Raw genomic sequence first — 13,676 nt, forward strand, 5'->3', positions numbered from 1 at the left:
GAGCAGAGAGAGGCGCCACAGCTCTTCCCGCCCAGTGAGAACTTGCTGTACTTTACAACCCAGGCTTCATTTACAATATTACAGTACATGAAAGGGGAAGTTTAATTCCTTAAAGGACGCAGGATTTTTTTTATTATTATTTCTTGCTCTCCACCTTCAAAAATCCATAGCTTTTTAATTTTTCCATGCACAGAGCTGTGTGAGGGCTTATTTTCTGCATAAGTTATTTTACTTCTCAGTAACGTTATTTATTATTCCATGCCCTGTAAGGGGAAGCTGGAAAAAAAAAATCAAATGTGGGGAAATTTGCAAAAAAAACCTGCATTTGTGTCAATTTCTTGTAGGCCCAGTTTTTAAGACTTTGGCCTGCAGCACATGTGGCGTTTTGGACTGTTTTTAAGCAGTCCATTAAAAAAAATGTATCTGTTTTTGAAAAACACATGCGTTTTTTGAAAACTCCTCAGTTTTTGACTCATTTTAAAAAAGATAATTGGTAAAACTGGTCAAAAACGCATGCATTTTCAAAAACACATACATTTTTCTAACTGACTGCGCTCCAAATAACACCTCTGCATTATTCTTTGGTTCTGCATTATTCTTTGGTTTGGTTCGCGTGATCACGGTGATACCACATTTATACTGGTTTTATTGTGTTTGAATCCATTTTCACAAATGAAATGAATATGTACTAAAAATAAATACATTTTTGCCATCTTCTGCCGCTAATAACTTTCATATTTTGGTGTATGGAGCTGTGTGACCTGTCTTTTTTTTTCTTTCGCGAAATGAGCTGACGTTTTCATTGCTATCATTTTGAGGACTGCAACCTTTTGATCACTTTTTGTTATATTTTTTATGTTTTGTAAAATGGTGTATAAGTAGCATTTCAGACATTTCAGTATTTTATATTTTAATAGAGCGGGCATTTTGAGACGCGTTGATACCCAACGTTTGGGATTTTTACTGTTTATTACGTTTTTATAGCAGTTCTTGGGAAAGAGGGAGGTGATTAGAATTTTTACGTTTAAAAATATATTTATATTGTCAAAACTTTTTTTCAAATAACGAAAAAAGCTAAAATTTTATAGCCTACAAAAGGGGCCCATCAGAAAACTGAAATCCTGGCAGCTGCGGGGCGCTCCTTTCCTTCTGCGCCTCGCTGTGCGCCCATAAATCAAGTAACGGTCACATGTGGGGGGTCTCTGTACTCGGGAGAAATTGCAGAACAAATTGTATGGTGAGTTTTATCTTTTGGAAATGTGTACATATTAGGGCTAAATAAACTTATAACCGACAAAATTTGACCATTCTAAATTTCACCTCCATTTTGATTCAATTACTATGAAGATCTCAAGGGGTTAACGATCTTCCTAAAAGCTGTTTCTGATAGTTTGAGGGGTTCAGATTTGGGTGGTTTTAATGCTAAATATTTAAAATTTAATTCAAAACTGTATCCCCAAAATAGTAAATTCTGAAAATATGGAAAAGCGTTATTCGATTTGTAAGCCACACAACATCAAAATAAATTATCCAGACATTTCAAAAATTATGAAAATGTAAAGTAGACATATAGGAAATGTTATTCAGCAACTTATTTAGTTGGTAAAACTATCTGCCTGAAAACACGATGATTTCGAATTTAGAAAATGTTAAATTTTTAAAAAAATTTCATAACTTCTTTTTTTTTTTTGTAAACTCCTCAGCCAAAATTTACCACTAAAATGAAGTACAACATGTGAGGATAAAAACAATCTCAGAATTATTTTGATAAGTAACAGTGTTCAAACGTTATAACCATATAAAGTGACGCAAGTCAGAATACAAAAAATGGGGCTGAGCCTTAAGCTATAAAATGGCTGCGTCCTATAGGGGTTTAAGTGTACATATTGCCAAGGGCCATAATAAAAAGATGTTTTCTGTTTGCAAAATGTCTGGCATTTGTCTGACTCAACTACAGAGAATGGGGTGTGGATATTGAATTAGTCTTCAGAGCTAAAAGGCGCTCCGGTTACATAGGAACGTTGGAGGAGGTTGTGGCGCCATTGCCATCTTGGATAGTGCCTGAAGGCAATGTGAAAATGAAATTTGTGAGTTTTCGTGGGCAAACCACGTTCCCCCTTCTTTTAGGTAGATCAGTATACGGAAAAAATAGACAGGATTCTGATTGCACTTCTCACTTATTTCAGAGGACAATACAGGGTGGACAACTCGTTTCGGGGTGTACCGCTCCCTTCTTCAGGTCCAAATAAATGGGGACAGTATTCTAACAAAATAAATAAATACAGGGAAGGATATCTCTGGGGAACAAACAGTGAAAATTTCATGAATTCATAAATAAGCTAAAAAGTTCCAAACGGATTTACATATACTAGCATCCGTTTGTGTCGATAATTTAAAAGATATATATATATAAAAAAAAATAGTTACTCAGTTACTTACAGCCAGGGCCGATTTAAGCTCCCCAAGCAACCACTATATACAGCTCCCCAGTAATCACTATATGCAGCCTCCCAGTAATCACTATGTATAGCCCCCCAACATTACCTATATACAGCCCCCTACAATTACTATATGCTTCCCCCTACAATAACTATACACAGGCCCCCTATAATAACTATATACAGTCCCCCTATAACAGTGATGGCGAACCTTTTACAGACAGAGTGCCCAAACTACATCCAAAATCCACTTATTTACCGTGAAGTGCCAGCATGGAATTTTATACAGTAACTTACTGCTACCTGTTCTTCCACATCTTTCAATTGTATCGGCAGTCTGAGGCCACCAATATAGTTGACAGAAGGAAGGCAAATTCAAACTATAATTGTAGCTTCTTTCCAGGGTCTCTCTGTACAGGATGAAATGGTGAGTCCAGCAAGATGACCCACAAAGATAATGCACTTCTGTCAACACCTTCTTACTTTCCACGCAGTTCCAAACAGCCAATAAAGTGTCACTTTAAAATAGCGCTGAGGACAGAATCTCTTAAGTTGCCTGGTACTGCATGAAGATTCAGTGTTTGGTGAACTCTGTCCTTGGACAATGGCCTGATTGCCCGCAAAAAGGGTTCAGAGTGCCACCTCTGGCACCCGTGCCATAGGTTCGCCACCACTGCCTTATAATAACTGTATACAGTCTCCCTATAGTAACTGTATACAGCCCCCTATAATAACTATATACAGCCCTATAACTATATACAGCCCCCTATAACTACATACAGTCCCCCTATAACAATATACACCCCCTATAATAACTACATATAGTCCCCCTATAATAACAATATACACCCCTTATAATAACAATATACAGTCCCCCTATAATAACAATATACACCCCCTATAATAACAATATACAGACTCCCTATAATAACTACATACACCCCCCAAATTCAAGACAGGGAAGCAGCACTCCGTGAAATATTCAATGTTTTATTTCTCTAGTGGGCAGATGCAATAGAAATGGCTGCATAGAGACAGCTGAAACGTTGCATCTGCCCACTGGCGAAATAAAACATTGAATATTTCACGGAGTGCTGCTTCCCTTTCTTGAATTTCGGTTATTGCTGGGATTTGGAGTCGGATCCTTGTGAGGCCTGCACCCACCACGAATTTCAATTAGTTTGTCATTGTGCTGCTCCCCCTACCTCTTCTATCTAAACATACACCCCCCATATTAAATATACACAGTCATAGGACAATAATAACATTGTACTCACCTTCCAGCATTCCCCAAATACGTGCCGTCCCTCGCGGTGCCAGCATGGATATCTGATGTCAACAAAGATGGCGGCACCATGCTACAGGCGGCGCCGAGACGTTGAGCTGCTGTGACTGTTGGCGATTTAGGCGGACATGTGACCGCCCGAAAGCACCACATTTGGTGGAGGCCCCGGGGCTCGCGCCCTGTGCCCCCCCTTATAATCTGGCCCTGCTTACAGCTTTGTCCTGCCAGGAGGCAGAACCCAGCATGAAGAGGAGCTGGTAGCTTCGGGGCATACCCCGCACTCTGGGGCTGCTACAGGATGGATCGGATCCCCCGGTAAACTCTCTGGGGGGTCCAAGCCATGGGGTACACACTTTCACACCACAGACGTGCCGTTAGTTTTTCTGATGTCACAGCCCGACACCGGCACTTGCGGTACCCAATGTCCTGCTGCTGTAGAAAGCTGTCGCGTCAGAAGAAGTACTCTTAATGATGGCAGTAGAAAGTCGCCAGGGCGGTCATTAAGTTGGTTAAGGACGCAGCCAGTTTGTACATCAAGGCTCAGCCCGTGACCAGTGTCTTTGTGTTGTAAAAACTTTTTAACACTTTAACGTATCAAACTGATTTTGAGAGTGTTTTCTCGTGACACATTGTAGTTTATATTAGTAGGATAATTTTGCTGATTGGTCAGGTTTTTTGGGGGTAATTTAACAATTTAAGAAAAATGTGAAAAAAATAAAAATGTTCTTTTTTTTTTTTACAAAAATTCATAGCACAAATTTATTTTTGTAGAAAACATCTGCCATTTGTCTTCTTTCTATTCCTTTAATTTTTAATGTTTGCTCATTTTTTTTCGAATTTTAGAAGGTTTATTGTTTTATTAGCAAGTTTTCAAATTGCGTGCACCACTACCTCCTCCAAACACTCATGCACTACTAGATCCTGCACAGTGTGGACTACTACCTCCTCCACACACCATGTGCACAACTCCTCTTTCTACTATCACAACACACTTACAAATGCGGTTGGGTGGAAGGGAAAAGGGGCAATGGTGGGCATAACGCAAGGAAAAATGGATGGTGCTGGGAATAACGCAAGTTAAAACGGACGATGGGGGGGGGGGGGGGCGATGTAATGGTGTTTATACAATAGTACCTACAAGACAGATCACACGTATCTCTCCAACACCACCAAATGCAGAATGGTGGCGTTGGAGAGCACGGGTTCTGTCCTGACTTACATATGTCATGACATGATCTTTGAGGTGGAGCGCTAAGGAGTTAACACAATGGTCATACAGCGGATTTGTTAACATCTAAAAAAAAAAAACAATTACAGGAGGAAACAACCCCTTGTAGGTGTAGATGTTTGATCAGAGCTGGACTCGGAATGATCAGACCCAGCAGCTCTGATTAACCCCTACAGACCCGGCAGTCACGTGTGTAGAGCCGCCTCTCCACCTCTCTGCATTGTACTACTATAGCACGATGTAGTGAGGAGTGGAGAAGGAGAAAGCAGTAACAAAACCCTTCACCCTAGGGTCTCCAGCTATCGCTGCTAACCGGGGACCTGGCCCTGCTCCCGGAATAAGAGCAGGAGCAGAAGAAAGCCGCAGCAACCTCAAAAGACATCACTGCAGAATCAGGACCATCGCTCGCTGAGGTCTTTCTTCAGTGGACGGTCAGGTGTGAGTTAAAGAGGACCTGTTATACATGAGAAAGGCAATAGGAGTTACTTACTAAAGTAAGCAACTCCTAGCGCTACCCCATTTTTAGTAGTGATAAACGGCTAGCTTTATCTGAACCCTGCTGCGCAGTACAGTAGGACTGCTGTGAGTTCATGACGGGGTGGTCCGAGGCGCTGCTTCTTCCCCGGGCCGCCCCTCCCACTCCATAGGCTGGTGGTGACTGACAGGCTTCAGGCGGCAGTCACCACCTCCTAATCCCCCTCATAAATACGCCGGACCGCTTTGAGCGTAGTCCGGCGTTCATATAGTAAGCAGCTCCTAGTGCCTTTTTTTATGTGTGACAGGTCCTCTTTAAGCAACACCTTGTCTAAGCCTGCTCTGGACTGTAGTTTATTTGCACAAAAAATTGGGACTTTTTCAGACGACCATATTTAGATGTTTAAAATGAATCAGGTGCACAAGCGTAAAACATTGTGGCAAAATGTCCAAAACGAGGGCAAAATTCACAAATTTTGGCACAATTACTGAAAAAAAATTTGCAAAAAAGTGAAAACACATTTGCATTCTGGAAAAGCTCCTCCTGTTGCAGTTTGTGATGCAGTCAAAATGCAACGTGTGAAAATGCACACTTAAAAAATAGAGGCGTAATAGACAATGACTAAAATAACGGATAGTATAAATATCCACGTTCACTGTAGTTTACTAAACGTGATGCAAAGGCAATCCTACTTCAATAGGTGATTGCATTTGCAAACGCCTCATGTGAACGCACCCTTATTATTCATCCCTTATAATAGAGATGAATATGTTAGCCCTTTGTATCTCCATACATCAGAACAGCCTCCCCTGGGAGGACAGATGAGGTATTTCTCATAGTGACTAAACAGGTTTCCCTATAAGGTATGTACAGTATTACAAGTACATTGTAAGACTTAGCATTAGTAATAAACACCAATATTGTACAGCTTTTCTTTTTCCAATAGGAAGCTAGCTATCGCTCAGAACTACAAGTCCCGGCATGCATTGCGCGATGAGCGGCGCTGTCATCACATGGGGCGGGTATTTAAATATCGCTCCTGGGCACGTCACTGAACTGCTGCTGCCCGTGCAGGGAAGAGAAAGAATGGAGGCGGCTATGCGGCACCGTGCCATGTACAAGGGGACGACTCCTCCATGGAAAGAGACCTATAGGAAGGTAAGGGTGCTATGGCCGAGGACGGCTACAGCGGCTGTGCACGGGCTCTTACCACATGCCTGCTCCTTCTAGAGATGTGTGGAGAGGCTGAAGAGTAACCGCTCCCGGCTCCTGGATAAGTTCCGCCAGGTTGGAGAGCGGGTCAATGCCGGTGCCGGAGGCTCGTTCCTTGTACAAGAGGTTATGGAGGAGGAATGGAAAGCCATGCAGCTACAAAGCAGCAGCCTACCGTCCCTCTGGCAGAAGGATTCTATCTCGCAGGTAATGGGGGTCCGTAACTCTGCAGATCACCTGTTTGTGGTCAGTTATTAGTAGGGAAACTCTTCTATGTAACTTCTTAATTTTCCCATGTACAAAGCTGTATGAGGGATATTTTTTTTCTGCCCATCAATTGTACTTCCTAGTGGCAGCGTATCATATTTCGTTCTGTGTACTTAAAGGGAACCTACCACCCCGATTCTACCTATAAAGGTAGAAGGGGTGGTAGGTAGATGGGTGGGACGTGAGGATAGCCCTTTTTGGGGCTAATCCTCACGTCCCGGGTGTCTTTAACAAAACTTTATTACATCTATATGCAAATTTTTTTTGAGGCTACTAGTCGCGGCTACTCCACGCCCCAGTAGCCGCGTTATTCCGCCTACCAGGAAATCTTCGGCCGAATTATCTGGCGTGGAGTAGCCTCCTTGTTTCCCCTATCACATGACACTCCATGACGGGTTATGTCAGCGGGGGGTGTATATACGCTCATACCCGCTCACGTTTCCCACACGGCCAGACGAAGCGCAGGAGTGCGCGAAATGGTCCATTGCCAGAGTATGCAGCGTGTAGCACCTCCCTGTCCTATGCACTGCTTTGAATAAAAGAAGATTCTCTTATTTGGGTGAGTGCCAAGATCCTTTGTTTTTTTAACTCAAGTGAACACTTTAATCATTGGTTGAGCACCACCCATGTACTAAGAGTGTACCCGACCTGAATGCCACAACCCTTCAAGGCTGTCCGTGATCCTCCAATGTGAGTCTGGTAGTGCCGACGTCTTCTTTAGATGGTGTTTACACCATTTCTTGGACTTTTTTGTTATTTTTCTGCATATTGCTAGCTAGCGCTGATTACGAATATTAACCCTTTGATTCCCGGCAGCAGTAAAGATGGCGGCACAATGGGTAATTGATGTGGCGATCTTCATAAGAACCAAGGCTGTATGGCTTCAGCAGATTCATTACAATGTGCCTATTGTAATGAATGCTATGTAGAAATGCCATATACTGCAATACAGTAGTATTGCAGTATATGGTGGGAACAATCAGACCATCGAGGGCAGTGGTGGCGAACCTATGGCACGGGTGCCAGAAGTGGCACTCACAGCCTTTTCTGTGGGCACTCAGACCATTGCCCCAGGGCAAAGTTCAAAGTATGACCAAATCTTCCTGCAGTCCCAGACAACTCAAGAGATGCTTCTCTCAGCGCTATTTTAAAGTGACTCTTCATTGGCTGTTAGGAACTGCGGGAAATGTTAGGTGTTGACAGAACTGCAATATCTTTGGAGATTTTCCTGCTGGAACCACCATTCATCCTCTACAGAGAGCCTGGAGAGAAGCTACAATGATAGTCTGAATTTGTCCTCCTTATTTCAACTGTATTGGTGGCCTCAGGGGGCTGATACGATTGGAAGAACTGGTAGCAAGAAGTTGCTGCCTAAAAAGCCATATTGGCACTTCATGGCAAAAAAGTGGATTTTGCTTGTAGTTTGGGCACCGTCTCCAAGGTTTGCCACCACTGATCTAGGGTTAAAGTACCCTAGAGGGTCTAAAAAATATTTATTAAAAAAAAAAAAAAAAAACTAAATTCTAATCTATTCTCCCCCCCCCCTTTATACTAGATCTGATATAAACAGTAAAAATCACAAATTTGTTAGGTATCGCTATGTCCCAAAATGCACAATCTATCAAAATCAAACTGGCGATGAACCCCATAATGGAAAATAGCCCCCAAATGCCTGAAACTCCACTTTTTACACCATTTTACTTCACCAAAATTGTTTAATAAAGTGAAAAGGTTGCACAGTCCTCAATGAATCGTAGCAATGAAAATGGCATCTCATAGAGGGGAAAAAAAGTGTCTTGCAGATGTACTAAAGCACAATGGAGCCTATATAAATTTGGTATCACCACGAGCCCATACGAAAGTGACGCAAGTGTGTGGTTTTGTTTTGTTTTTTCCCCAGTAGACGGCATTATTTAATTAAAAGTAAAATTTGTTACCCAGAAAATGATCTCTCACACAGCTCTGTACATGGAAAAGGAAAGTTATAGATTTTTGAAGATGGAAATTTAAAAATAAACTAAAAAACTCTGCAATGTAATGCGGTAAAATTGGCAGTTGGTGCTGGCATAATGCAGCTAACACCTGCTGTCTATGGAGCAGGCTCAACCAGTGATCCTTCGCCATACATCCTTATCTGTACATTTCACGTTTGTTAAGTCACATGTTAAGGTGCTAAACTTTCTTATTAGTAGCCAATCCATTAGCAACGCTCAGATGCAGACTTGGTGCTTGCATTGACTGCCATCTAATGACAGTGAGTGCTGGTTAAAATGCAAAACAGTGGAATACCAAGGAACTTTTACTAGAGGAGATTCTCTAGCTTTTACACATCTAATTAACTTGAACTCCTATGTAACCATAAGTTACTGCTTCTTTTAGGCTTTTGGGGTTCTACAGGACACTGAAGAGCTGGTTACTCTAGAAGATATCAAGCAAGAGCTTCTCTTAGAAGGTAAATATGAATTCCTAGTTTCTTCTTCTGGTTTGTTCCCTTGAGTGTTTTGAGTGTCAAATCCCTTAAAGGAGTTGTCCCGAGAGGTGCAAAGAATTAGGAGTCAGACTGGGGCAGGGGCTTTTTAAATAAAAATAATAAAAAAATAAATAAACGTGTACTATGCTCCTAATGTTCTTCACCACAGTCCGTCTAATCCGTGCCCTTTATTTACAACGGAAGCTGTGCTTGGGAAGCTTCTGGGCGAGGTGGCCGGAAGCTCCCTGAGCCCAGCTTTGTGCCCTTGTAAACAAGCGGACATGGATCAGGAGCGTCTGAGGTGAGTACCCGATTATATTTTAAACACCCTCCTAATTTTTTGAATCCTTGAGATTTGTTTATTCCAGGCTCCTACAATTCAAAGCTGTTAGAGAACCTGTAACCAGGAATGTTAATTTTAGCTGGTGACTGTTCCAATGGCTTGTGCTTTGCTGATTTTTAATAATGCATTTTTCACCAATCTGAATCATTTCAGTAGTTGTGAAATAGTTTTTTTTTAATTACCTGGCTGCCTGTCTGCAGCATGTGTTGAGTCCTGGAGAAGGGGACTGGGTTGTATAGCATGATCTCCTCATGCATTCTTCCCATCCTCCACAGCACCCCCTTCCTCCCCTGACTGCTCAATGGATATGACAGAGTAGGGAGGGAGCTGGATGAGTTTGGAGGAGACTAATAAAGGCTCATAGGCTGTCCACCTCCCCCAGCATTTTAACCCCTTCCTACAAGACCCTTTTTCATTTATTCATTTTTGTCACTCCCCGCCTTCAAAGATCCATAGCTTTTTATTTCTCCATGTAGTGGGCTCTGTGAGGGCTTATTTTCTGCGTAACAAATTGCACTTCATAGTGACAGTATTTAATCTGCATGTACTGGAACGACAAGGGGGGGTGGGGGGGGGGGAATAATTCAGTGAATTACATTTTGCACAGTATTCTTGTGGGCTTGGATTTTACAACTATAGAATTGTTTATTTTTCAAAATGTCAAAAAATTGCATTTTCAACTCTGCCAATAACACACACACACACACACACACACACACACACACACACACACACACACACACACACACACACACACACACACACACACACACACACACACACACACACACACACACACACACACACACACACACATTGTCTCTCTGGGTGTCTGCAAATGCAACTTTAGACCTGAAATGTAGTCCAGCAAAATCTTCCTGCCTAAGGCCATGGTCACACATACCGCTAGGCGTCCGTTCATAACGCGACACTAGCGCACAGGGTGAAGGTTCTCGGCCCGAACGCACATGCCTTTCCAGAGAACCGCGTGTGATCGGCTTAACAATCGCATGCGTTCCCCTAGAAACGCATGTGCGTTCGGGCCGAGGACCTCCCCCTGTGCGCTAGCGTCGCGTTATGACGGACGCCTAGCGGTACGTGTGACCATGGCCTAATAACACTGCTTGAAATGCTCATGGTTCCCCTTGATAAATCAATTAAAGGTTTGTGATTTTATAAATAAGGCCCTTATTTGGGAGTTCCTACTAGCCTCTTACCTCACGGGCTCTGCAAATGTATTATGGCACCAAAAAACTATCAATCGGCTTTCGGAATGAGAATTGGTGCTGCTTCCCTTTTGTGCCTTGCAGTGTGCCCAAGCTTTTTTTTTTTTTTTTTTTTTTTGCTCTGTGGAATATTTTTGCAGAGCAATTCTAGGAGATTTTTCTCAGGGTTTTAGTATGTACACTTTAGGGCTAAATTAGTATTAATGGCAAAATTTGAGAATTCCACATAGGGTTTTTTTTGTATGAAATTTGAATAACCATATACAGACATACCCCTCTGCCCACTGTGACCTCTAAAGTGAAGCATCCAGAGACCTTCACCAGTCTCAGGCTGCAATCAGCTGTAAAGTGTCTGTAATGAAGCTTTATTGATAATCCGTGGTCCCATTACAGCAAAAAAAAAAAAAAATAAAATTGTCACAGGGGCATTAAAAAATTTGTCTGGGTCTACAATTCTAAAATATACAGTTTTGACTTGCATACAAATTCAAGTCAAACCTATGGAACCTATCTTGTGTGTAACCTAGGGACTGCCTTGTATTATACCAGTGGTTCTCAACCTGTGGGTCGGGACCCCAGTGGGGGTCGAACAACAAAAACCGGGGGGCGCCTAAAGCAATCGGAGCCGCAATTTTACTGTGTTTTTACTGCGAGTTGCATGGTTTGGGGTCACCACAGCATGAGGAACTGTATTGCAGGGTCACAGCATTAGAAAGGTTGAGAACCACTGTATTATACTAAAGGTATCCTGTGGATATACTGCACAGAAAATGTGGGTGCCATAAGTAGATCAAGTAGCTATGGCTTTGGTGCCCACCCTGTGAGGTACCCATCACAGGAAGCAGTGATCTTGGTTTATCAAGACTTGGCTTCCTCTTCACACAATCAACTGGTGCTCTCTGAAGTGAATCTGTTTACAGTACATGGTAGACAAGACAGAAGTGGTTATAAGGAGCTTCTACTGTTCTGGATCCCCAGATTTAAAGCCTCCATAAACTTGGGTGGGTTTAACGCCATGTAGTCTACTGAAGACCTCTTCTGGTGCAGGACTGGAGTCTACAGATTTATTTATTTATTTTTTTCTCCTTACAGAGCAAGCAATGGTTCAAGAAATTGAAAGTATCATTCAGTTTGAAAATGACTGCCTGGATTCTGTCGTTGGGTTAAATGGAAATGAAGTTGTGTGCCCGGTCTGTAATAGGTAAGCCTTTACAGGTATACATGTTGTAGCATTCCCAAAGTTCATAGTTTAACAATTATCCATTTTGCAGGAATTATCTAACAGTAACAAGCTGCTTTGTCTTATGTCAGTGTGGAGTTTACATCAATTGTAAGGCAAGTCTATATTTAAACTTTATGTACAAAGAAAGTTTATGCTACAAAGAATGGGGGATGTATCAGAATTGTCTATTTCTAGTGAGTGGAAAATAAAAGTTTGGTTGCTATGGGCAACTATAACAGTTATAACTGACATCAGTGGTTATGCCAGAGTTGCCTTGGGTGGGGGGTGGATTCCTTAACTGCTTTTATCTTCTGACTTTTTACTATGACTGCAGTCTCACGGCATGAACATGGAGAAGTTACAGGCATTACTGGAAGCAAACATATCAGCACATGCCAGCTGCTGCAATGAACTACCAGTGTTTTCTGTTGGCTTGGGGTCAGAAGGAATGTCCAGTATGTTCATGAGCTGTTCTGTAAGTATCACTAGGATTATAAAGTTTTTTTTTATAATTTTATATCATGTTATATAATCCACACTTTAAAGCAAATCTGTCACCTAGAATGTAATTTTTAGCTGGTGATGGGATGCAATGACCATTGTCAGTGTTATGAAGTATTTCAGTATTTTATAAGACTTTATTTTACATTACCCACCTACCTACCTTTCTGCCACCTGGTGGAGGGGAAGAGGGAGAGTGGGGCAGCTACAGAATCCCCTGTCTCCTCATGCATTCAACTACTCCACACATCCCTCTCCCTGCCTGCTCAATACACATGACCAGGTGGGAGCTGGATGAGTGGAAGAGGAGACTGAGGCTCACCACATGCTACTGGAAGGGAGCCAGGTAATGTTAGTGGTTCAGCATGCTGACAGGTTCTAATAGCCTATACCATGCGAATTATAAAAAATGCCTGTCACCACCTAAAAAATGACTTTCCTGATGACACTTCTGCATATTGGTTGTAAAACATTTAAGCATACGCTGCATGTAATTAAAAATGTGCACTCCTTTCTTGTGTACATTTATTGCTAACAAACAGTGTAGAAATTATAGCCTTGCCCATGATAGATCAACAACTTTTAAAAAATGTTTTTCTTCCCTTGTGGTTAGATATTGAACAGCAAGCATAAGTTGTCAATATAACCAATTTTACTACAAGTAATCATTATTATTTTTTTTTCCATCTAGGTGTGTGATGCTGTGGCAATAATAATTTGAAAGTAGTTTATTCTGAGTCTCACTCTTTGTATGTGTTTTTTTTTTTTTTTGTATATTTATAAATAAAGTAACTTTTCTTGTCTTTTGTCTTAGTGACCATTACTATAGGAGGTATGCCTCTTGCTTGTTCATTCATGTTCTAGTCCCACTTTCTGATGGTAACACTTCTGATAAGTTGTTGACTTTTACCCATCCTCCATTGTTTTAAGTAGGGAATATTGTATCTATATGTGCAGGTTTACATATATTGATCGAACATGCAAGGATGTTTAGCATTATTACAATCAC

At 41.7% G+C, this 13,676-nt stretch overlaps 1 protein-coding gene across 1 annotated transcript; it reads left to right on the forward strand.

Moving 5' to 3' along the window:
• The first annotated feature begins 6,426 nt into the window (after positions 1-6,426).
• RPAIN (RPA interacting protein) lies at positions 6,427-13,470 on the forward strand. Its single transcript, XM_072136122.1, has 7 exons — positions 6,427-6,584; positions 6,657-6,845; positions 9,285-9,357; positions 12,037-12,145; positions 12,216-12,279; positions 12,501-12,641; positions 13,359-13,470. Exons 1-7 carry the CDS (start codon positions 6,513-6,515, stop codon positions 13,386-13,388), a joined length of 678 nt encoding a protein of 225 aa, XP_071992223.1. The 5' UTR covers positions 6,427-6,512; the 3' UTR covers positions 13,389-13,470.
• The last annotated feature ends 206 nt before the right edge of the window (positions 13,471-13,676 follow it).

Source organism: Engystomops pustulosus, chromosome 2 (genome assembly GCF_040894005.1).
Source record: "Engystomops pustulosus chromosome 2, aEngPut4.maternal, whole genome shotgun sequence".
Classification (NCBI taxonomy): domain Eukaryota; kingdom Metazoa; phylum Chordata; class Amphibia; order Anura; family Leptodactylidae; genus Engystomops; species Engystomops pustulosus.

Excerpts from the sequence above, each read along its gene's own strand:
- RPAIN (XM_072136122.1), top strand. The coding sequence starts at position 6,513 with ATGGAGGCGGCTATGCGGCACCGTGCCATGTACAAGGGGACGACTCCT. Across the intron at positions 6,846-9,284 it reads AGAAGGATTCTATCTCGCAG|GCTTTTGGGGTTCTACAGGA; the intron begins GTAATGGGGGTC and ends TGCTTCTTTTAG. Across the intron at positions 12,280-12,500 it reads GAGTTTACATCAATTGTAAG|TCTCACGGCATGAACATGGA; the intron begins GCAAGTCTATAT and ends CTATGACTGCAG.